The following is a 25006-nucleotide window of genomic DNA, read 5'->3' on the forward strand; positions in this document are numbered from 1 at the left end:
GAAAAAATAAAATGCTGCATTTTGGAGGGGATGGGAAAAAGGTCATCAAAAATCAAAAACAACTAATTGCCTTAAGATTTATCAAAAAAACAACTAATTGCCTTAAGCCACTTTTTATTCAAGTATTTAGACACAGAAGTTCTATAAGCTTTTCACATAAATTGTTATCCAGCCTTTATACCTGTAGCCCATGTTGCTCAGCATGATACTTGTTATCACCTTCAAGACGTTCAACTTCTACATACTTATCAAAAGAAGCATAAACATCTTTACAGCCTTTGACATCAAGCTGAAGATCTGTCATTTATACATGGGCACTTCAGCACCACAGGAGATTGGCAAGGGCAATAAAATCCATTCTACAATTCAGATTGAAATTAAAACAAAAATACCATAAAATGACTCCTTCCTTGTAGACTTGTAATCTACATTGATGCATTCAATGTAGTTCATATGGTGCCCTTCAAATAATTGCTGTATTGTACCCTCTACAACAGTCCCCTGAACACCCAAACAAAAAATCAAAATCAAAATAGTCCTGGCAATGAGATGAAACTTTCTAAAAAAAAGATTATGTTCACCAAAAAACACCTTCATTTTGTCTTCAAGCTTTTCACACAAAACCCTATTAAGTTCCTGCACATCATGCTGCATGAAAGAATCGTATGTGTCCCATCCAAAAGACTTGGTAAGCTCTTTTGTTGCAACACTGTTGTCACTGTACTGGAGCTTGTAGAATAAGCTCTGCAGAGCCAGAGGGATGCTTCCCGATGGCATATCATTCTCAGTTGTTGGCATGTGGTATACAGCCTGATATATAAATTCCAGACAAAAAAAAGGTTTTCTTCTTCATAAGATGATAAGTTACCCTGAACTAGATAAAGAGAATTTCTGCATGTATACTAAGTTTCTAACCTTTCTGAAGTAAGGAATATGGTACAGAGTCTGGAGCAGAGAATTCATGTAACAGGTTGCTCCTTGGTTCTTAAGTCCAACATAACCCGTTTCCTTTTTTGAATCATATGTCCAATAATCCACAACCCTACGGACTGCAACCTCAGCTTCAACTATACATGTATCATTCACAAGATACCCTCTACTTGGGTCATATAGCTCACTGAGAGGCATGAATGATGTGAAACCCCAATCACTCTCACGTGCATTGAACTGGTGTTGTGTGTCTGCACAATGCAAGAATTGAATTACACTCAAGCCCCACGTGTTTCTTATTATTGAAAATAATGGAATTTGAGCCAATAACAATTTACATAGTTCCAAGTAGAAGGAGCTGTGGTTTCCTTTCCAAGGGAAGTTGACAGAAGAGTTGTAACCATAAAAAACAACACCTCCAATATAAAAAGGAAAACCCTTTTCAAGAGGATTATATACCAAAGCCATGACATAATGGTATAACACATATTTTATCAGTAATGCAATAAATGAAAGAAAACAGCTGGTATTTATTATGACAGTACCAACTGAAATCCACATTAGATTATATGCAATCAACATTACCGATTTAAATAATAATAATGATGATAATAATAATAATAATAATAACAACAACGAATGCTCACAAAATTCACGTAGAAAAATCAAGTAGTGACCACAACTATGCTCATGTATGTAACTAAGGAAAAAAAATAAGGATTTTGACATAGAAATCTATCCAACAGCATGCAAATATCAAGATGGGAAAAAAATCGTACCTTTTCTAACAGTATACTTGTTGTGTATTTGATTTATCACGGCCAAGCTGAACTGGGCATATCTACTCCACCCATAAGGCAAGCTTGCAGAATCTGCAACATCTAGGTACATAGACAAATGGTCCACGTTGTTTCCTTTCGGAAAAATAAGCACCCGCCTGCCCAAAGCAATGCAAGGGCTCAAACTTGATCAACACTAACAGGATCAACTACCCTCAAGTATCGAAAGAAATCTGATAGAGATGGGAGACCCGCTTACCATTTATAACCGCCAACAATGAAAATTTCGGAATAGTGTTTCTTGGTGTTCAGCCTAGAAAAATTTTCGATTGTCCACGTAAATCTCGATGAGGGAGGATCCTCCACTGGCTGACTCTCCACCGTACTAGCAGTTTCTGCTTGTGCTACTACTAATAGGTAGAAGAGAAATTCAAAAATCAAAACCCTAATATCATTTCCCATCATTTACATGAGACCAAACACTGCAACTCGCGTGCAATAAAGACCTAAGTTTGGATTACCTCCATCAAATCGAACTGACCGCGCACCAGAGATTCAAAACTCGAACAACAAAATTGGCAAAACAGATTGATTTATAGATAGAAACATTACCTTCCATTGGCTGCGGACCATCTGCAAAATCCGAATGGGGAACCAACATCTCGTCGTCCTCTTGCTGCAAAAAGAAGCACGAATCAAAGCTCGGATCCAGTAAAACCCACCCTCGATTGAATCAAAACCCTAGAAATCGAACAGCATCGCAATGGAATTCCGAAATTGCGGTCAATTCAGACCCTCCAAATCGAACTCAAACCCTAGACCACCAAAACCGATACAAATAGCATAAACCAAACTAGCCCCCGGGAGAAAAAACAGCGAAGCACCGAAAATAATCAATTTTCCGATAAATAGATAGATAGAGCTAGAGAGGGGGAGAGAGAGAGAGAGAGATTTCGTGTTATACATCTAACGGTGGGGGAGTCATCAAAGTCATGGATGGAGATAGGAGAATCGTCCGATCGACGAATCTGCGAACAGCAGAGAACAATGAACTGCAAGCGAACGAACAATAGGGAGAAAGGAGAACGGGGCTTTTCTGCAACGAGACACCACCGAAAAACTGGTTTAGGAAAAAGGCTATGGGTTTTATTTCGAGGAGGGGTAGTTTGGGTATTTCTTGACAATAAAACTCAGAGAAGGTCTATTGCACATGCTAATACTTCACTACTTCCCATTCATACCAGAGCAGATCTCATAGACTACCCTCAATGGTAGACCCAACAGACGGTCTACCGTCTTCGGAACTATCCACGTTAAGGTGGGGACTGGGGAAGCCCACACTACCCGATCGAAGGTCTTCACTCTTCAAAGATACCGGTCCGGTTCGATTTGATCGGTCCAGTATAACCCGATTAAACAAAAGAACTGAAAGTGTCAGCTGGACCAGTCTGGTCTCGCCCATTGGTCAAGCAAGTACAGTGTTGGAGCTTTCAACACCCACGAGGAGGCTCAGCTTAGCAGATTGACGATCTGGTCCAGCTGGGTTTTCGGAAGAGAATGATTTTGTGTTTCGGTGTAATTAAGGTGCACGGTTTTATCAGTATCTGATTATCTGTCCAAAAAATCCGGATTATCCAACGGTAACGTAATCATGCAATAATATGGGGAGCTCTTCTTTTCTTTGGAACGATGAGAAATTAGAAAAAAAAAAACGCACATGATCGACGTGTATGGACGTCATGTGGGTCTCAAATTTGGGTCTACACGAGATTCCTTGTACATTATGCTTCATGTCGTTCGATTTTTTTCTGCAGAAATGCTTCATGACTTAATTCATTAATGTTTGCGCCATCCGAATGAACCGGTAATTGTGCATAATTTCATTAATAGTTAAAAAAATGATAATTTCAGTATTTTTATCTAAACTCATTATAAAAATATAAATAACCAAATAATTGTGTGTTTGTAGATTTAAATTTTTTATTTTCATTTTCATTGTTAATACATGTCTATTAGTGTTTAATATGATAAATGTATGGTATTGGTTATGTGCACAATTTTTTGTATTTTCTATTCTTTTGTTTTTATCAATTTGTTGAGTTTTTATTGTATAATAATGACATCATTTGTTAACCATTTGATTTGAAAGAAAAAATATCTCATTTTTGTGCAACTTTAAATTTTTTATTATTTTTTTGTAATTTATTTTAAAAAATAGTTCTTGTTTATAACACTTATCTTTTGTTTAATGTGATAAATTTATATATTTTAATAGTTATTATTTAAATATGACACCTGATGGAGGGTGATTTGGCCCGACCTCGTAATAAGGGGACATGTGGACGTGACTCGACATAGGTGACAACTCAGCATAACCAGATTGCTACGAAGTAATACTCTGCTACCCCGAACTAAAATTCTTCGAGCTGAGATCACCCCGAGCTAAGGGCACCTCGGTACCAAGTCGCGGCACCAGTACCTAATTTAGTTCGGTGTACGAGCCTTAGCTCGGGAACATCAGTTCGAGGGGAAACCAGCTCGAGTGTGTTGATCTGCCCTCGATGTAATCCCGAAAGTCACTCCAACAGTTCCCGAATTCCGCGGTATCACGTCTTGCAACAACTAAGCATTATCTCCCCGTTCGATTCTGGTGGAAGTGATTAGCCTTATCAACTGATAACGTTATCTCCAAATAACACAGAAACAGACTCTATCATGGCAAAGATCACGGAACTACTCTGTAAAGCCCACAAGGACTCCATTATATAAAGGCCTCCCTCCCAGGGTCCAAAGGTACACGCAATTACTGCTTACTAGCTCTCTTGCCCTCTAATTACTCACAGCTCGCATATACTGACTTAAGCATCGGAGCGACCTCGCTGGGTAAGCACCCCCGGGTTCTCTAATTTTCTGTACAGATTCTCCACATCCGTCGTCTACAGGAAGCTAAGCCACCGCCAGCTAGGAGCAGCAGATTACGCAGCATCAATTGGCGTCATCTGTGGGAACGCTTAAAAAAGCCTTTTTTCACAAAGCATTTCATATCCCGTTCCAATGGCTTCTTCCAACAACGCCGGACGCAACACTGACATGAATGTCTCTGGGGGCCAATTCCAAGTTCCAACCATGTGCATTGGACAATTCACTGTACCCCTCTCTGCAGATGGGGTCCCCACGCTGAGTGTACTCCAAGTCATTGCACCACTCCCTTCTGCAGTAGGTACGACCTTTGCAAAGCCCTTTGTTATTCCTCCGGTGGTCGAACAAAATCAACTCGACGACCTGGTGCACTGCATGCGGGCCATGTAGGCCCAAATGCAGCAGGTCCAGCAATTCCAGTTGTACCAGCAGCAAGTCCTCCACCATGTCTATCAGTAGAAGTACCAGCAACAGTTCCCTCCGTTGCCGCTGAATCAACAGCCAGTTCCACCTCGGTATCCGGCTACGCAGCAAACCAAGTCTCGCCGCTATAGCGAACGCCCTCCTCGCCAGGGAGAGACCTCCCAAATTCAGAACCTTATGGGGAGTCAAGTCTCGTCCCGCGACATGAGGGAGAGACAGATTACTGCTCCCACCTCGCAGCAAGTAAATAGGTCGGGAGGCACCCAGTCCACCAGGCCCACTTCACCTCGGCCTTCACAATTCGAAGTTCCAATCACGGAGAACCGGTTTGGGGCTCTGGCCGCGGACTCTCAACAAGGCCCTTCAGTTCACAGCATTTGTCGTCAGCAGTTCGAGCAGTTGCCAATGAGAACGGTACCTGACAATACTGAGGCTAGTAGCACTAACGCGAAGCCGGTGAAGAGGCAGCAAACGCCACAGAGCTCGCCGAGCAGCAGTCCAGAACTCCCCCGAATTGCCTAAGGGAAAAGAAGAGGCGAGCTCGGGGACCATGAAGACCACTCCACTCCTTTCCGTGCCTTCTCCTCTCTCTCCTGAACTCTTGGCCACTCCAATGCCAAAGGATTTCAAGGTACCTCCCTTAGACAAGTATGATGGGTCGTTCGATCCAAACGACCACGTAGATTCATTTCAGTCTCAAATGCACCTGGCCAGAGCAGATGAATCCTGCATGTGCGTTGCTTTCTCCACAACTTTTAAGGGGGTAGCTCGCACATGGTATAGAAACCTTGCGCCCGGGACAATCAAGAGTTGGGCGCAATTCGTGTAGATCTTTACCTCACACTTCATTAATAGTAAGAGGTGTCTGAGGTCCCAGGAAAGCCTCATCGGCATAGTCCAAAGAGAAGGAGAATCTATCTGCATCTACATCAAGAGATTCAACGATGCATGCTTGTAGATTCCCGATCTAGACCCCGCTGTGAGACTTACAGCTATAAAGAGAGGAATCACCCACAAGGAATTCAAGTGGCACGTGGTCGCTAACAAACCAAAAGATGTCACAGAGTTTCTCAAGTTCGCTGACCAGTTCATCGGAACAGAGGAAGAGATGAACCAGAAGAGCGAGAATCCACCAGAGAAGAGAAAAAGAGAAAGTGAGACCTCAACTAACGGGGACAACAAAAGAAATAAAGACGAGCCAGTTCGAGGAGGAAAACCGGATCAGCATTCTCGAGCTCCTCAAACTGAAAGAAATTATACTCCCTTGAACGCGAAGCGAGCATAAATTCTCTTGGCGATCAATGATGCTTCTTACGTGAAGTGGCCACCTCGGATGAGAGGAGACCCAAACACAAGGAACAGAAATGTATACTGCCACTTTCATAGAGATCACAGTCATAGCACCGAAAATTGTAAGAACCTCCGCGACGAGATAAAAGAACTCATCTGTCACAGATATCTGAAAAATTTTGTACTAAATAATAATAAAAGTTAAACAGATTGGCAGGGGGAGCAAAATAGAGATGCCCCCGAATCCAGCAATAGGCAGAACGAACAGCCGCAGAGACAGTTGCCCGAAGAGAGGCCAATTCGAGAGGAGTAATACATATGATCACCGACAGATCGGTTGTTGCGGGCTGCTCCTCAACCACGGCGAACACGTCAGCTCGTGAGATCGAAAGAGAAGAACATAATCCTTCGAAGTGACTAAGGTTAGAAGAACCCATTTTCTTCACCGAAGATGACGCGCACGGAGTCCAGTACCCCCACGATGACATGCTTGTCATAAAGATGAGAATTAATGATTTCGAGGTGAAGCGTGTCCTAGTTGACTCCAGCAGCTCAACGAACATTCTTTTCAAAGATGCATTCGACAAGCTGCAACTTCAGGAGAGCGATGTCTAGCCTGCAAACACTCCCTTGGTAGGCTTCAACGGAGAGGAAGTCAGGCCCCTGGGAAGTGTCACAATACCTGTGGAGGTCGGTACCTAGCCTAGCATAGTGAGATTCGACCACACTTTCCTAGTGGTTGCAACTCCCTCCCCGTACAACGCCATAATAGGTTGGCCTATCACCCACGCTCTACGCGCAGTGGTGTCCACCTATTACTTGGCCATGAAGTTCTGCACGGACTTCGAAGTTTGGGTAGCACGAGGCGACCGGCTCGAGTCTCGCAAATGCTACGTCGCCGCCCTCAAAGGGAAAGCCAAGGCAGCAGATGACCTCGAGTTGGAGAGACCAACAGAGTACCATGAGGAGCGAGCTTCACCAATAGAAGAGACGACCTCTATACCCGTTTTAGAGGAAGATCCCACCAAGACTCTCCAGATCGGCGCTTCGATTGAGGAGCCTCTGCAATCTCAGCTGGTAAGCTTCTTACTTCTAAACTTAGATGTTTTTGCATGGTCCACGGCAGAAATGTCCGGCATAGGCCCTAGCATAATCACTCACAAATTGCACACTGATCCTGTAGTTAGGCCTGTTAGATAGAAGAAACGCAACTTAGCCCTAGAGCGCTGGAAAATAGTTGACGAGGTGGTTGGGAAACTCCTTACAGTCGATTTCATCAGGGAGGTCCATTACCCGAGCTGGGTGGCTAACCCCGTTCTGGTAAAAAAGGCCAACGGTAAGTGGCGCATGTGTGTCAACTATACCAACCTGAATCGAGCTTGCCCAAAGGACTGTTTCCCACTTCCCAAAATCGACCGTTTGGTGGATGCGACCTCAGGGCACGAGTTGCTGAGCTTCCTGGATGCTTATTCGGGCTACAACCAGATCAGAATGGACCTTCCTGATGAGGAAAAAATGGCCTTTATAACTGATCTTGGCCTGTACTGCTACAAGGTCATGCCCTTCGGACTGAAAAATGCCGGGGCAACTTTTCAAAGACTTGTAAACCGATTGTTTGAACCGTTGATCGGAAAAAAAAGTAGAGTGTTATGTAGACGACATGGTTGTCAAAACTCAATTTTCAAATGATTTAATAAAAGACTTATCTTGTGTTTTTCAAATTTTGCATAAGTACAATATGAAACTAAATCCCAACAAATGCGTATTCGGTGTCACTTCGGGTAAGTTCCTGGGTTACATCGTTAACCGACGAGGAATCGAGGCCAACCCCGAGAAAATTAAGGCAATCCTAGACATGAGACCGCCTCGAAAATTGAAAGAGGCTCAGAGGTTGAACGATCGAATAGCCGCTCTGAGCCGTTTCATGTCTAAATCGGCAGATCGCTACCTGCCTTTCTTTAAGGCAATTAAGAGAAGCAAAGACTTCGAATGGACTGAAGAGTGTCAGCTCACTTTCAACAAGCTCAAAAGGTATCTTGCCAGCATCCCGGTTTTAACCCTACCTAAGGAGGGAGATATTTTGAAGTTGTACCTCTTTGTGAGTGACGAGGTAGTCAGCTTGGTACTGATAAAAGAGATAGATCGGGTTCAATGACCCATCTACTATGTTAGTAAAGTTTTGCAGGACGTAGAAACGAGGTATCCAAAAATCGAAAAGTTAGCGTACGTGCTAGTCATTGCAACTCGGAAGCTTCGGCCATACTTACAAGCTCATACCATTGTCATCCTCACCAACAAACCTCTGAAGCAAGTCTTGCTCAAGCCCAAGGTCTCCGGCAGATTGACGAAGTGGGCCATCGAGCTCAGCGAGTACGACATCCAGTACGAGCCCCGAACTGCCATCAAGGCCCAAGCGTTGCCTGACTTTGTCGCAGAATGTACCTTCAATGTTGCAGTCCTTGAGTTGATCGAGCCCAAACACGGAGAAGCTTCAACCAGTGTGGCACCACTCCCGGTTGGAAGAAACCCAACTTGGGATGAGGAGCCCTGGATCCTTCATGTGGATGGCTCGTCAAATCAGCAAGGTAGCGGAGCTGGAATCATTCTGTACGGGCCAAGCGGGGCGAAACTGAAGTATGCACTTCGGTTCGAGTTCGCTGCGTCCAACAATGAAGCAGAATACGAAGCATTAATAGCCGGGCTCGCCTTAGCAAGCGAAGTACGAGCTAAACACCTCATTATCTGTAGCGATTCCCAGCTCGTGATCAACCAGGTCACCAATGACTATGAAGCCTACGAACCGACCATGGTCGCTTACTTAGCCAAAGTCAGAAAAGCTCTGCGCGACTTCCAATCCTACTTCATCAGGCAAATCCCGAGGTCCGAGAACATTGAGGTCGATGCCCTATCCCGATTAGCCAGCACAAGCGACAACACCACGGGAACAGTGTACATAGAGAACTTGCCTCGGCCTAGCATTCTCGAAGGGGTAGAAGAGGTCACTCCTGTTGCGCAAGCAGAGCCGAGCTGGATTGATCCACTCGCGAGCTATCTACTCCACGGGACCCTCCCTACCGATCGTAATGCCGCTAGAAGGGTAGAGCGTCAGGCAGCCAAATACGTCATGATAGACGGACGACTGTACCGAAGATCCTACATGCTCCCTTATCTGCGCTGCTTACAACCTTCCGAGGCTGAGCTTTTACTCTGCGACACTCATGAGGGTGTGCGGCGGACACCTGGGGGGCAGGGCTCTCGCCCAAAAAGCGCTACGACAGGGCTACTACTGGCCAACGATGAAGGCGAATGCGATTGAGTTCGTCAAAAGATGTGACAAATGTCAAAAGCATGCCAACATCCACCACCAGCCCGCTGCCGACCTAAAGTACCTCACCAGCCCATGGCCTTTCGCACAGTGGGGAATCGACATACTTGGACCTTTCCCGCCAGCGATAGGATAGAGGAGGTTCCTAGTGGTAGCAGTAGACTACTTCACGAAGTGGGTGGAGGCCGAACCTCTTGCGGCAATCACAGCACGAACCATACAAAACTTCTTCTGGAGGAATATAGTTTGCCATTTCGGACTACCTCGAGTACTTATCTCTGACAACGGCAAGCAGTTCGAAGACATAAAGTTCCAGAACTGGTGCAAAGACATGGGGATACAACAGAATTTCACCTCGGTGGCGCACCCTCAAGCCAACGGCCAAGCGGAAGTCACGAACAGGGCCATCCTCCACGGACTGAAGGCACGATTAGCTCGAGCTAAAGGATTATGGGTTGATGAGCTACCTAGCGTACTTTGGGCTTTTTGGACCACTGTGAAGACCGCCACGGGTGAGACTCCCTTCAATCTCACTTACGGCATGGAGGCAGTGATCCCAGCCGAAATCGAAGTGCCTATACTACGCCTGGAGGCACACGACGAAGAAGCGAATGAGAGAGAGCTACGCATTAACCTCGACCTACTTGAAGAGGTACAAGACCCCACATACATCAGGATCGCGGCCTACCAGCAGAGAGTAGCTCGGTACTATAACGCCAGAGTCAAGAAGCGGAATCTCCACATTGGAGACCTGGTTCTTCACAAAGTTATAGTGCTTGAGCCCGGTGTTGGTAAGCTTAGACCGAATTGGGAAGGACCCTACAGGGTAAAACAATAACTCGAGGAAGGTACGTACGAACTCGAGACCTTAGAAGGGAAACAAGTACCCCGGGCATGGAACATCGTCAACCTAAGGCGATACTATCTATAATTACCGAACTAGGGCGTGGACTGCGAGTCGCTCCCTCAGTTCAAGGGCCAAAGCGCCAAGCTAACAAAAAGACCTCGACAACATAAGACCCAGTCGCCTCCTTGGCATGGGCGAACTCCAAAGGAGAGTGGACTATGAGTTGCTCCCTCAGCCTAAGGGCTAAAAGCACCGAGCTCGTGAAAGACCTCGACACCATATAAGACCTAGTCGCCTCATCGGCATAGGCAAAATACTTTTAAGTAGCCCATGTGCAGACAGGTCGGGCATATACCCTACTATGTCGCTTACCTTGGCGTACACCATAAAATTGCCCCAAGTACTAGGCGACAGTTCGGGGCAACGACAAAGTGAGGAACCCCCCATTTCGGTTATCTAGCTTGATAGCTCAACAGTTCGGAAAAAATCACTATGGTCAAAAGATTAATTGCACAACACTTATCAAAAAACATATTTCATTATAAAAGTTCGTTACAAAAGGGAGAGAAAAAGAACAGATGCTGAGCTCGCAAGCTCGCAGGCTCGAAATACAAAGAACTATTCGGGGCCCTCATCACCCTTGCCTGAAGTCTCGGTGGAGGAACCAATCTTGTCGGCAGCACTGACCTCTTCAGTGTCGAGTAGCTCATCATCGCTATCCGCTTTGGAGTCCGGGTCTCCAGCGGCTTCAAGGGCCATCTCATTTGTGATTCGCGAAGTAGTGGTGGCACTCATATCGAGCTGTGGAAACTTGCACTTGGTCAGCCACCTACTGAGCTTGAAGCCTTTACGGTAGCCCTCCGATCTGACTTCGATCAGATCTCCCTTGAACTCCTCGGAGCTCTTATAATCCGCGACGGCCTTGACCTTAGCTTGCTCTATGGCCTTGAGAAGAATTTCAGTTCGCTCCTTAACGTCGGCCTCAAGGTTCTCCACCTGGCGCTGCACATCCGCCTTCCCCGAAGTCAGCGACGCGATGAGTTCTTCCTGAGCTCGTGCACAGTCTTCTAGTTGGCTGATCTTGTCACGAGCTAAATTCAACTCAGTATGAGCCTCACGGGACGGATTCTTAGCAGTAAGAGCCCGTTCTAAGTGCTGCTCAAACTGGTAAGTCAAGGCGTGCACGGCAGAGTTCACCTGCCAAGAGTATAAATTAGTACTAGCAAAGTTACAAGTACAAAAATCAAAGTAGAACAAGACTTACCACCATGCAATGGGTAGCTGCCCGAGCTCCGAGCTGAGCAGGCGTTAGTTCAGCCCAGCTCACGACTTCCTCAGAATACACAGCCCCTTTGCTCTTTTGGAGGCTGCATTGCGGAGTTAGGATACTCCGGACTGCTTCTCCACTTCTCGAAGAAGCAACAGTTGTCGTAGGGTTGGGCCCTGAAGACATCTCGGGCGCACAAGGTGAGACCTTCTCCGTCTCCAAGTCAATCACCAGAGGCGCATTGGAAGGTTGTTCGGGCTTAGGGATGGTAGGCTTTGTAGACTCAGTACGAGCTCTTTTAGTAGCTTGCTTCTTCTTCTTCCCTTTCATCCGCCCAAGAAGCTTGTCCGCGCTGAGATTCATGGGAGCTGCAACAGAACCTGGCATTAGCAACGTCAACAAGAATAAAATACCAGCTATCAAAAATAAAACTCTAAACCAAGATGACCTACCGGGACTCAAGCCGGTCTGCACGAGCTTCTCTTCGGCTAGGTAGTCCTTATAGTGAAAGTCGAGCTCTGCCCAAGAATGGAGCGTCTCCCTTATCTTCAGGTCTAGCGTAACACCGGAATCCTGAACGGCAACCCTCCAATGGGTAGGAAAAGGCCACCCTGTGGGATTGTGAACTACGAGATAACTCCGTTTCCAGGCCGGGATCCTATTGGGTAGTTCGTGCAATCATTTGTGTTGTAGTGAGTGGAGCCGATGACGCTTAGCCTGATCCAGAGACCCTATAAGTCTCATCTGAAGGTGCTGTGGGTGAAAAGGTATGGATAATATGGGAATTTGTATGGTTTTATTATTATGATTATCTCATTTGTATGGTTTTATTATTATGATTTTCGATGTGAATCCTTCTACGGTGCCAATTTCGCCCATTATCAGGCAGTTGGTGTGTGAGTTGCAATCCTCGATGCCGCTGTTAACAACGTTGTGCCTGTCTCCGACGCGCGAGAAGGGGTAGAGACCCTTGTAGGTCTACAAAATAGCCCCCTAGTGAGCTCGTGTGCCAAACAAAGTTTATTGAAAAGGGTCTTCAAGCGACTGGGACACATGAAGAGCTGATTTCTGGGTTAGGGCAGTCTACCAAGGAGAGGTAGGAACGAACTGCAGTGGAAATGCTGCCTGAGCCTGCGCACGAAGCAACGACAATAGTCACTAGTCATGATGTAGAAGCTGCGCCTACCGCTCCTGTCGAGGCTGAGATCATTGGGGCTGCACTTGTAGAGGACATGAGAACTCAGCCCGAAGTTGAATCTGTGAGCTCAGTCATAGCATCGCCACCCATGGTTCTGTTGCATGACGAGGAACTCACATTAGTGCGGCAAGAGCTCAGGGAGTATTGTGAGAAGCATGAGGTTGCTCATCTCGGTTATTCCGTCGTGGACCCAGTCGCTATCCAGGGCCTCCGTAGAAAGGACAAGTATGTTGTATTGAGCTCCGTTTCAAAGGCCACTTCTGTTATTTTTCGAAAGGGCAGATTGCCATCTGTCGACATTCCTCTAGTGGTTATAGGGACGTCATCGAATACAATCACGACCATGATGAACTGCATCATGGACCAATCCATAGAAGAGCTGTCGTGGTCTACATTTGCCCAATGGTTAAGGACTTTTGAGTCCTTCGCCACACTAGGTTTTCGAATGGGTCAGGTCGAGGAGCGAGTTGTGCTAATATCTCGCATGTTCTGGAAGGCTAGTCTCAAGGGGTCGCAGTCCCTTTCCACTCGATCTCTAAAGGATGCCTGTTTGCGTCTCAAGGTGGTTGAAGTGAACCTCTCGAAGGCGATCGAGAAGTTAAATGCTCTACTTAAAGAGTGCGGTCGTCAGTGAAAGATAGTGTCGCAATACGAGGCAGAACAGAAGGAGCTGTTAAATTTTGAAGAGCGAAAGCAGAATGTAGCAGAGATAAGCGAAATGAGGAAAGAGTTGTATGCGGCATGAAGTGTATAACAAATTGATGTAATTTTCCCGAATTATGTAATGAAAGATCATTTTGTTATTTTTTTATGTAGTTTGTCTTGAGTATTTTTGTTAATTATAAATTTATCAACATAGGGGTTTGGGTGGGTTTGCCTGTCGAGCCACAGCTCTTGTAAGCCTTGGTGAGCTACTAGTAGTGCTTGTAGACCCTGTATGCTTCATGAGTGCGTGTTCCTTAATTTTCACTTTGGCAGCCTTGTGCAAGGTCCCTCGTCATGGCTGTTGCTTCAACGCAATTGTTGCGCGTAACTATTTATATACTCAAAAGGATAACTAGTTGTGAAGAAAAAGACAATAAACTTGAGTACTATCCTCTTGTCAAGGAAATTTAACTATGACATTTTGTAACAGTTGAGCGTTGCCTGCGAACAACAGACTGCACCTCTATCAACACATACGAAAGTAAAATTAAGGGTTGCCGCATGTGATGAATCATAAGTATCATGTAAGAAGAGTTGCATAAAGACCATCTCATGTAGTTAAGTATAAAGTTCAGTGCAAACACTATTTTTTAAGGAAAGATGAACGCTACCGCAAATTTTTAGGTTAAGCATTTGTGTAAGTCGAAGAAAATGTCATCGCAAAAGCCCAAATTATGTTCTTAAGTGAGCAAAGAACAATTTCAAAATGTAAAACTTGTCATAACAAAAGGGTTAAGTAACACCATTCAAGCGTCAAAGTGTCATCAAGTGTGAAAGAGTCATCGTAGTAATTTAAAGAAAAGGAGTTAGCTGCGTACGCATCGGTTAGACCTTGTCACATGCTAAGATGTCATCGTACTGCTGCGAGAATCGATTACCGGCCAAACTTTGTCACCATGTTAAAGTTTGCTACCATGTGAAAGGAAAATAGAGCTTCCTCGCTTTATGGGGAAATAAAACCCTATTATACACGCAAGAACCGAATATCATTGCATTCAGAAAAAAATTCATTGCAATTGGGCTTGTTAAGTTCCAATGTAGCTGAGAAAGTTAGATCCATCCGCATTAGCAGAAGTCGGGTATTGTCGTGTTTGGGCCTACTAAAGTGTCATTGCATATGCATAATTAGTCATATAAGTTTCATTGTTTACGTGAAAGTTAATCGCTATATTTCATGCGCTTTCGGGGAGGGCGCATTTGCATATATCAATAAATATAAATGAGGTTCAACAAGTATGCGGGGTATAGATCAAGTCGTTCATGGATTTTCCAGGGTAGTCTGTCGTGCATAAGAAAGTTTTGTTGTTAAGATGCCTTATCATGTGCACTGCGGTTAGATTTCTCCTATTTCCAGGGTAATCATATGTATTCACAAGGGTAATATACTCAGAATTTATCATCATACCTGTGTCCGACATGCTTTTTCCTAGGACTGTCGGGGTGACTCATCACAAGGTGTAAATCATCATCGAATTTGCGAATCTCAGCCTCCTGCCCACTGGCGGGAAGGGAATTATCAAAAGACAAACAAGGTGCTCTTTAGGTGTGGGTGTTCAGTCCCCTTGTGTATAGGGGCATTATTTCTATACTCCTATTCGAGTGCTCGGTGTCCTTTCATATGCTATCACCGTTGAGGGATGGGATGGATAATCAGGCGCTGATGATGTGGCAGCTATCATTAGCGCCTTTCTTAACCGTCATATCTTATTAAATGCGATCCGTTCGCACGTGTAGCCCTAACATGATATCTGATATTTAAAGTGGCGGTTGATGTCATAACACTGTGTTCAAATTAATGCGCTGTTTTGTCCCGCCTTTTGGAGGGCATATTTATAAATTTCATTATATTGCTTTCTTGTTTAGTGTCGGCTGAAGACCTATACTCATGCCTACTCATCTTCCCTTGCGCTGTTTGTCATTCCCGACATGTGAAAGGCATGTATAAAAAGACAGCAAGCCCCCTTCAAATCTCTACTTCATCTTCTTGCTATCATCTTTCGGTGCACTCTTTGTGTCTACTTTGTCTGTCCTACAACCCTCTTTGTGCTTTCATTCTTGTTTTCCAGTCTAGCTATTGTCTGTCAACTATGCCTCTTTGCCAAAGGAAGACTAAGTGTCCCTTTATCTACTTTGTCAGAGAGGTCAATAAAATAGAGTTGTTGTCAGAGCATGAATTGGCCATAGCGGCCGATGGAGGACAGGGTTTCTGGCCTCTGATGCTCGTCACTAGGGGTAAAGGTGGTGCATTCGACATTGTCGATGACACCGAGTTGATGTGTCTTTGTGGCCGGCCATATTGGTTCGGTTTTGTAAAAATGTTAGGAACCTAGGACTGACAACTCGAAGTCCCCTAACAGTTATACCACATGGACACAAACACATCTTGGAAAATCCAATGTATTGTCAGATGCTACAAGACTCTGGTCTTCTTTGATTCATGGACTGCTACACGGGTCTTTGCGGCAAAGAAGGGGTAAAGTATGTAAAACTCCTTTTGGAACACTGGTGTTGTCGTACCCACACATTCGTGGGTGCGTTTGTTGAGTTCATCGTCACCGTAGAGGATGTCGTTGCCTTGCTGGTGTTGCCCATAGGTGGGTCTGTGTCTGCTCAGCATCTCCAACACCTAGAGTCTTTTCTTGCCGAAAGTAGGGAGCTCTGCGATGAGCTCTTCGACGAGATTTCCGTGTTGAAAGCACTAGTGGACCAATCGTCTGCCCAAGGTAAAATGCCATCGGAAGTGTGGTTGGATTATTGGTTCGAGTCCCACGGTAGGAGGGATGTAATGGTGCGGGGACCAGATAGCCAATGTCACCTCTCCGCTTTCATTCTCTATGTAGCCTCCCATTTCCTCTTCTCGGGGTTACCGGATTTTGGATTGTGCACCATTTTGGTGCCCCTCACCGTCCTTGCTGCCAGTGGCCACCAACTGCCCTTAGCTTCTATGTTACTGGGTTATTTGTACGAGCAAATGGACAACACCATCTAGCAGATAATGGACCCAAGTTGCAAGAGGCATATTAGCTACATCTGTTTCCCCTTCCTGTGGATGTTTTTGTGTGAGCGCTTTGACCTCAGCGTCACATCTTGCACTCTTTCCCCGATGCATGTTGCTGTTTCCACCATGGAGGGAGACGAGTTTGAAAATAAAGTGATCGAGGTCTATAGGGGGAAACACTGGCTTCATGCTAATAGGCATAAAAAATTCAAAATAAGTGAAATTGACTAGAAGATGGCTTCCCTTGATGGGTTTGTGTGGAGGTTGTATACTCAAGCTGTGCATCACGCAATGCCGTTATGTATTGGCATTTCGGTTCCAAAAGGCTGTGATTAGCAATGTGCCGTGGGGGTCAAGTGTCCTGTTGCAGTCATAGCATGACTAATAAATTAGCCTAGTGTCATAGTGTACCTTGATCGCACCAATGAGGATCAGCTGGCTGTTTACCGCCTGGACCGGGTACTTCGACAGTTTGGTTTTGATGACATGGGTGCCCAATTCTTGTGGTCCTCAGGAGAAGATGTGTTCTGGGTTTGACACCAAGACCTTGCATTTCCGGCGAGGGTGTATCACATACCAGAGCCACAGGCTCCTGTTTCAGATGTGGCCTCATCGCAGGCCAAGGAACACCAAGGTGGGTGCTCACCACCGCCAGTCTGAGAGAAAGTTGAACAAGACCCCCTGAGCCTGGGGTGAAGAACGTGCCTAACACAGAGTCAACGCAATCAACAACGCTTGTACCTATCGAAAAGGTTACTACTGTTTGTCTCTCGGGCGGACATTTGAAGAAAATGGTTCCTCGCCCTCGGAGAAAGGAGCTTGAGAAGGTTGACCGAGTAAGAACTCGTACACTTGTCTAATTATGAAATGTTATTTGCGATTATTTAAGTTGTTTTCCTGTTTCTTTCGCTAATATATTTACAATCTTTTGTTTTGAAGCGTGTGGAGGCAGAAAGTGCGCAACCTGATGTGGAGGCCCCAGAGGCCCCTTACGAGGGCGTTGTGGGCGATAAGGTATGTGTAACATTATCATTTGTATTAGCTTTTTTTGCGATTAGGTTGTCTATTGATTGTTTGCAAATGTCTGTTGTATCATAGATGCCCTTTGACGTAGATCCTCGTATAATACCAATTTCACCTTTTATCAGGCGGTGCAAGACTTGCAGTCAACACAACCCCCCAATTAGAACCAGGAGGCTACTAAAAGTGGTGGTGTCGATGGCGTTACCCTAGCCACCGTCACGTGGGAAGAACAAGTTTCCAAGGAGGCACTGTGGGAGATGTAGGCTCAAACGGTTCCTAGGGTCCCGGTTACTCCGGAAGGTCCATCAATCAACGATGTATTTGAACGTCCTGAAGGTCCCATCTCTCAATCATGATAGAGTGGCATTGGGGTACAGAAGACAATCGCGACCAAGGTGCTAGTCAAGGAACCACATAAAACATGAGTGCTCGAAGTTCATCATGATGAAAAGGCCACACCTGCTTATACTATTGAGGCTGAAGTTCTCATTGACACGGAGGTTAAACCCAAGAGTGGAGCCGAGGGATCCAGGGTGGTATCACCGGTTGAAGGGTTGACATTACAAGGAAGAGCTTGTGCTGGTTCAAGAAGAGCTCACGGAGTATTGTAACAAGAACGATATTGCCCCCTAGGGATACGAAACCATAGACCCGGTCCATATCCAGCGGCAACGTAGAAATGATAAGTACTATGTGTCAGGCTTGGTGGCAACATTTGCTACAGTCGTCATTCGGAGTGGTTGGTTACCCTCTACTGACCTTCCTTCGGTAGTCACGGGGTCTGCCCTGAACATTGTTGTGACGCTGATGGACCACATCATGAACTGGCCCTGCGACGAACGCTGATGGACCACATCATGAACTGGCCCTACGAGTGCTTTTTTGATATCGGCTTCCAAATGGAACAAATTGAAGAATGAGTTATTCTGTTGGCCCATGCGTTTTGGAGGGCTGGTCTCAGAGGATCGCAATCTATTTTCGGTCATTTGTTGAAGGATGTGCGTCTCCACAAAAAAATAGTCAAGGCTAGTATTTCAAAAGCTATTGAGAAGCTGGAAGCCCTCATGGAGGAGTGTGATTGCCAGTGGAAGATAGTGGCCGAATATGGAGCGGAGATGAAAGATTTGATGGACTTCGAAGAGCGTGAGCAAGCTCTAGAAAATATAATTAATATGAGGAAAGATTGGGCTGTTGTGTGAATACCCATAGTCGCTTGCTTTTGTAAATCATTTTTATGAGAAGGAAAGATGTAATTTTTGTCCTATGTTGGTGTCCCAGTGCTTTGGTTATTTTGTGTTCTTGTGCCTTTATCGCAGTGCTAGTGGGCTACCGGCCTCAGTGTATTGTGTTGAGGTTCTAGTGCATATCGACCCCAACCATAGGGGAATGTTTTCTCATTACTCTAGATTTTGAGTGTCGTCAGTTATTTGAAAGTCCTTGCAACAACTTTTGATAAAACTTTATCACATGTTGAGACATTATGAGTTTAGGATGAAACTTCATTTCGTATTAATTGTAAGAAAGAATCTTTGAATTGAAGTTGTTTCCTGTGTAATATTGGGTCACATTCCCCTAAAAAGTTCTAAGAATAAGAATTGTCTCAACTTATACTGGTTTTAGTACTATATGATAATGAAATTTAAGGTTGGGTGCCTCGTGAACTTTATTGCAAATGAATACCTCCGTAAGTATATTGGACTTTAATCGTAATCAAGTATTAATGTAAGTACAGCTGGCTTTTGATTGCAGTTGATTATCGTTGTATGTATAATGTGTATTTAACCACAAACCGTTAGAGATAATGAGAACCAAGTGTTGTTCCTATTCCAAAACATCATCAAGAGCGAAAGGGTTATCTTAATAGCGTAATGTGGACCATGTGCATGGGAAAGGATGTTAAGTCGCTCTGAAGTGGGACGTGGTTTCTTACCAATCGGGGCGAATGTCATCACGCCTTGAGAAAATAGGTCTATGTGCGAGTGATACGGTTGGGACTTTAGTTAGAGTGGAGATATTTAACATAAGGTATGTTCTCATCGCAATCACACCTGTAAAAAAGGTTATAGGCTAATCATGAGCCTCAGACCTTTGCCACCCTTGCGATAAGTTTTGGTCATCACACGAGAAGACTACTTGAGGTCTCTTGTTGAAGTGAAACATCATTAATCAGGGTGAGTGGTGATTTTGGCACAATATTATTGCCTACACATGGAATGGGTTCATTTATTCCCCCTTAGACCACTGCATTTATAAATTAGATAAAGTACCTGCACTTATAAGTTAGCCCAAAGATCATACCTGATGTCGCCAAAGAATCCCTAGGGATGCTAGGGGATGTGTGAGCGCGCTTGGGGTGGCTAGGGGATGAGAGTGCGCACCTGGGGTTCCCAGGGAATAAGAGTGTGCGCCTGGGGTTGCCAGGGCCTTCCTGGGGTTGTTAGGGAATAAGAGTGTGCGCTTGGGGTTGCTAGGGAATATGTGAGTGTGCTTGGGGTTGCCAGGGCTTCCTGTGGTTACCAAGGAATTTGTGAGCGTGCCTAGGGTTGCTAGGGCCTTCCTGAGGTTGTTAGGGAATATGAGTGTGTATGGGGTTGCCAGGGAATATGAGCGCTCCTAGGGTTGGTAGGGCCTTCCTGGGGTTTCTAGGGAATATGAATGCATGCTTGGGGTGGGCATGGGATATGAGAGCGCTTCTGGGGTTGCCAGAGCCTTCCTGGGGTTGCTAGGGAACATGAGTGTGCGCCTGCGGTTGCCACGGCCTTCCTGGGGTCGCAAGGGAATAAGTGAGCATATAATTACATATATGTATGAGAGACATATCCAAGATTTAGCACACACATAGTATATAGCATGTATTGACAAAGAATCATATCCTTATTGCATTTTTAGAATACATGGGTACATCAAAACTTTATTGCAAGATTTAAAGCTCATTGAGAAAAGACATCCTATCGCAAAATATGAATCCTTAACATATGCCTCAAGAATTCGTCGCACTTTATTTACAAACTAAGTACACTAGTTATAATCACATAAAAACTTGCAAGATTTCTAAGAATGAGTAATATATTTGATGCATTCATTTTTAAAAGAAATACATGTAACAGTCAAATCATATCTTATACAACTTATTCAAAATAGGGCTTCAACTAGTTGCTGTTCACTGTCTCATCCTCCTCCCTAGTTTCTGTGGTTTTAGCGTGTAATAGCCAGATAGGTGAGCTTCCTTGATCATGTATGGTCCATCCCAAGTAGGAGCGAATATCCCAACAGATTTGCCTTGTCTAACATGGATGTCTTAAGGAATTCGTTTCCTGCTCTAAATTTTCTAGGCTTCACTAGTCTATTAAAGTTTGCTGCTAAGGCTTGTTTGTAATTGATTTGTTTTTGTAACAACTTTTCCCTTTCCTTATCAATACCTTCTAGTTTTTCGTCGAGGAGCTGATTCATGTCTTCTGTTTTGAATCTCTTTCCCATCTTGAAGGCTACACGAGCGGAGACCGTCTGTATCTCTACAGGTAGCACTGCTTCTTGGTCGTATACCAGGGAATAGGGCGTTGCCTGCGTACTTTTCTAATTGTGGTGCGATAATGCTAGAGGGTTTCCGACAACTTTTCTGACCAGTCCTTCTGATTGTTAGCCACTGTCTTGCTCAACATTCTTAGTAAAGTCTTGTTAGTGGCTTCTGCTTGCCCGTTCCCTTGCGGGTAATACATTGTGGACATTCCTAACCTTGCTTCGTGCTGCCCTAAAAGGTCTCGGGCTTCCTGATTTTTGATGGATAAGCCATTGTCTATCCAAATCCTCATTGGGACTCTGAATCAATGGACTACATGTTGGCTGAGGAAGTTCGCTATATTTTCTGCATAGATTCTTCATAAAGGTACAACCTCCGCCCACTTGGTGAAATAATTTGTGTCCACTATTATGAAACAGTACCCTCTGGAGGGTGTTTGGATCTTGCCTATGTGGTCTACTCTCCAGGTGTGGAAAGGCCAGGGCATGATGACGGAGTGGAGGTTGTTAGCGGGTTTGTGTATCCTTTCGGCATGCCCCTAGCACTTATGACATTTGCGCACGTGCTTCTGGGTATCTTCTTCCATGGTGGGCTAGTAGAAACCTAGGTGTAGGATGTCATTGTACAAGGCTACTTGCCCTTGATGTGGGGTGGGTTCAGAGCTGTGGGCCACTTCTAGTGCTTCTTCTACTTCCTCACTAGCTAGACATTGTAGAGGCTTTCCACTGTGAGACTTTTTGTACAACATTCCTTCCTAAAGATAGAACCTCTTGGCCCTCTATAAAAGTCCCCTCCTCATTGCCGGGTCAACTAGCAACGTGTTGTCTTTTAGGTAATTAATATACATGCTCCTCCAGTTTGCCTCTCCCACCGTGAAGCATTATCTTCCATCTACTTCTGGGATGCACTTCTCATAGTCGTTCTGCACCCTAGCTGTGTCTGTCTTCATCACTAGCCAGTAGTACCCCAATCTCTATAGCCTTTGGTATAGTGTGTTGTTTATGTCCCCGTAGTACGCTCTATGGGTCTTGCTTAGGACTATCTTCACCTCCTTCGATCCCAAACACCTCGTTCTGACCCCATCTGCCAGCCGATAGTACAGTACCCCATTCACTAGTTAGAATTTCAGAATCACCTTGCTGTCCTGTGTTGCACCCTTGGGTTACATAGCTTTTGTATTATGCTATGTTTGCAATCATCTGCCATGATTTCATCCACTTTTTCTATCTAGTGCCCCAATTTGTCGATTGATGGCTCACAAGGTGTTTGAATGGTGATGTCGATCGAATCTTTGTTGGGTTGGATTTTTGATCCCAGGGTGGCTAGCGCATTAGCGAATCTGTTTTTTGCTCTGATCTGATGTTCGAAGGTTACTTCCAGATCACGGGTTAGTCTTTCTATTAAGGTTCTATATGGTAGGTATAAGTAGGAAGTGGTCAGGCTAGGTGGGGATGGTCTCCTTGAAGGACAAAGGAAGATCGGGAGTGAAGAATCAACTGGGAGGTAAGGTAAGGGGAGTGATGAGACGGTTGAGCAGGGAATCCAATGATTGGGTTAATCAATGGTTGAATGAATAGTCTTCGTTATGGGGAGGATCTCTACTTATAAGAAGGGATCCTGAGGTCCTAGAAGGAAGGAGCTAAAAGTGCGTTGTTTCTATTAGGGAAGAGAATTTTAGATTCGTTGTCGGTCATTAAGGAACATTGCTAAGGTTTCACCACATGTGTTTGTGAGATCTCTCAAGGGTTGACTTTCCTTTCACTCAAGGATTCTCATAATCCACGTGTGCTACCGCCTTTCGCACCTTATTTAACCAACTTGGCGCTAGTGACGTCATTGCGTAGCAGATGGCCTTTTATTAAACATACGTGGTGCCTTATCATGCATGCAACTTAAAATTACACGTACGATCAGTACTTATGTCTGGTTCTCAACGAACCGCGGCTTTGTAACGATCTGGGGTTTATCGCGAGACCGCTCTCCTGAGTTCATCGTAGGACTGTGTTTGTTTGAGATTTATCACAGAGTCGCGCATCCAAGGTTCATCATAGAACCAAATGTGTATAAAATTCATCGTTGGTTTAACTAGAACCTATTTTAAGCTCGTGTCAAGTGTAAGTCCATCGCGATCATGCGATGAGTCGTGTGTTTATCGCAAATGTGCGTTAGACTACAAGTTCATCATAGGTGGCTGATGAGTTAAAGATTGATTGCAGACATCTATATGGTATCGATTCAGTGCCTTCTAGACTCTGAAGGACTGAGCGAGCACTATGTACCTACATTAGCCCCCTTCTTATCGGTAAGTGAAATCTTATCGATAAGCATTTTGCCTTCACATTTTCCATGAGGTTCTGTGATGGGTTGGTAAGTATTTGTGCATTGGGTCTTGAGATCTACTCAATTTTGCGATTTAATGTGGTTGAAGGAAAGTTCATTTGGGCTTTTGTCAACTCCCCTGTCTGTTGATAGGTTGGGAGTTAGTTACTTAAGCAATCGTGTGTCTTTGTGTGTTAGTGGCTTTAGGCAAGAGTTAGGTGTTTGTTCTTCGATTGGTTTTCATCCCTTCTGTGGTCTAGCCCCTTGTCTTTTGATGATTTGCTTTCTATCGGTGGGCAACTTTGTATTGGATTTGTGAGCTTCAGCCCCCCTGACCATTGGTAGGAAGGAAATTAGCAAAAGACATTCACGTTGTCGCTTCAGTGTGGGCGTTCAGCCCCCTTGTATGTCAAAGTAATGTCTACTGTGGCTACACGGTATCGGTTAATGGTGTAAGGTTCAATGACTTATCATATTCAGTGATTGATGGAAGTCAAGGAAGATATTAAGTAACGAGCACGTGGTAGGGATCATTAGGTTTTCTTAACCGTCATATCGTAATAAATGCGGTCTATTCGCTCGTGTGGCAGGGATGCGATATTCGATATTTAAAGTGGCGGTTGATGACATGACGCTTTGTTTAAATTAATGTGCCATTTTGTCCTGCCTTTTAGAGGGTAGATGAGTAAGTTTCACTTACTTTTTTGTTATGCTTCGACTGAAAAGCTGTACTCATGCTTGTTCATCTTCCCCGACGTTGTTTGTCATTCCCAACATGTGAGAGCCGCTTATAAAGAGACAACAAGCCTGATTGGCTCTTTACTTCGCCTTCTTGCTATCGTCTCTCTATTCTCTTTCTGTGTACTCTTTTGTCTGCCTTGCAGCCCTCTTTGTGCTCTTGTTCTTGTTTTACATCCTAGTTGTTTTCTGCCAGTAATGGCTCTTCGTCAAAAGAACAATGACTATCCTTTCGTCGACTTCGTTAGGGAAGTGGATATAGTAAAGTTACTATTGGAGAGGGAAACAACTATGGTGGACAACGTGGGATGGGGTTTTTGGCCATCGATGCCAGTGTTTAGGGGTAAAAGATGGTGTGTTCAATGTCGTCAACAACACAAATTTGATGTGTCTGTGTGGCTAGCTGGACTGGTCGGTGTTGTACAAGTGTCAAGAGCCAAGGACCGATGGCTCCAAATCGCCCAACAACTATAGTGCCTGAGCAGAGTTTGTACTTGAAAACCCTATGTATTGCTGGATGTTGTAGGATGCAGATGTTCTCCGGTTTGTGGATTGTTACACAAATCTCTCTTATAGAGAAGGGGTGAAATAAGTAAAGCCCCTCTTGGAACATTGGTGTTGCCATACCCACACGTTCATGGGTGCGTTCGGGGAGTTTACCATTACTGTTGAGGATGTGGTTGCGTTATTGGCGTTACCCATCGAGGGCTCTATATCTGCTCAGCATC

At 44.8% G+C, this 25006-nt stretch overlaps 1 protein-coding gene across 9 annotated transcripts in view; it reads right to left on the bottom strand.

The window, feature by feature from the left end:
* Window positions 1-2833, bottom strand: part of LOC104587807 (ubiquitin C-terminal hydrolase 12-like) — a 57547-nt gene extending 54714 nt beyond the window's left edge. For 4 of the 9 annotated variants that reach the window (XM_088890079.1, XM_088890074.1, XM_088890072.1 and 1 more), the window contains exons 1-8: window positions 2674-2833; window positions 2322-2385; window positions 1969-2119; window positions 1710-1867; window positions 916-1181; window positions 592-810; window positions 393-501; window positions 182-297 (exon numbers count right to left, since the gene is read on the bottom strand). In XM_088890079.1, the coding sequence (XP_088746205.1) occupies window positions 182-297; window positions 393-501; window positions 592-810; window positions 916-1181; window positions 1710-1867; window positions 1969-2119; window positions 2322-2385; window positions 2674-2703 (1113 nt within the window). In that variant the 5' untranslated portion in view covers window positions 2704-2833. Of the gene's footprint in view, window positions 1-181; window positions 298-392; window positions 502-591; window positions 811-915; window positions 1182-1709; window positions 1868-1968; window positions 2216-2321; window positions 2525-2673 lie in introns of all 9 variants that reach the window. The other 5 variants (XM_088890075.1, XM_088890073.1, XM_088890077.1 and 2 more) reach the window with 4 other exon arrangements.
* Window positions 2834-25006: the final 22173 nt, after the last annotated feature.

Source organism: Nelumbo nucifera, chromosome 6 (genome assembly GCF_055504915.1).
Source record: "Nelumbo nucifera cultivar China Antique chromosome 6, China Antique-T2T, whole genome shotgun sequence".
Taxonomy (NCBI): Eukaryota; Viridiplantae; Streptophyta; class Magnoliopsida; order Proteales; family Nelumbonaceae; genus Nelumbo; species Nelumbo nucifera.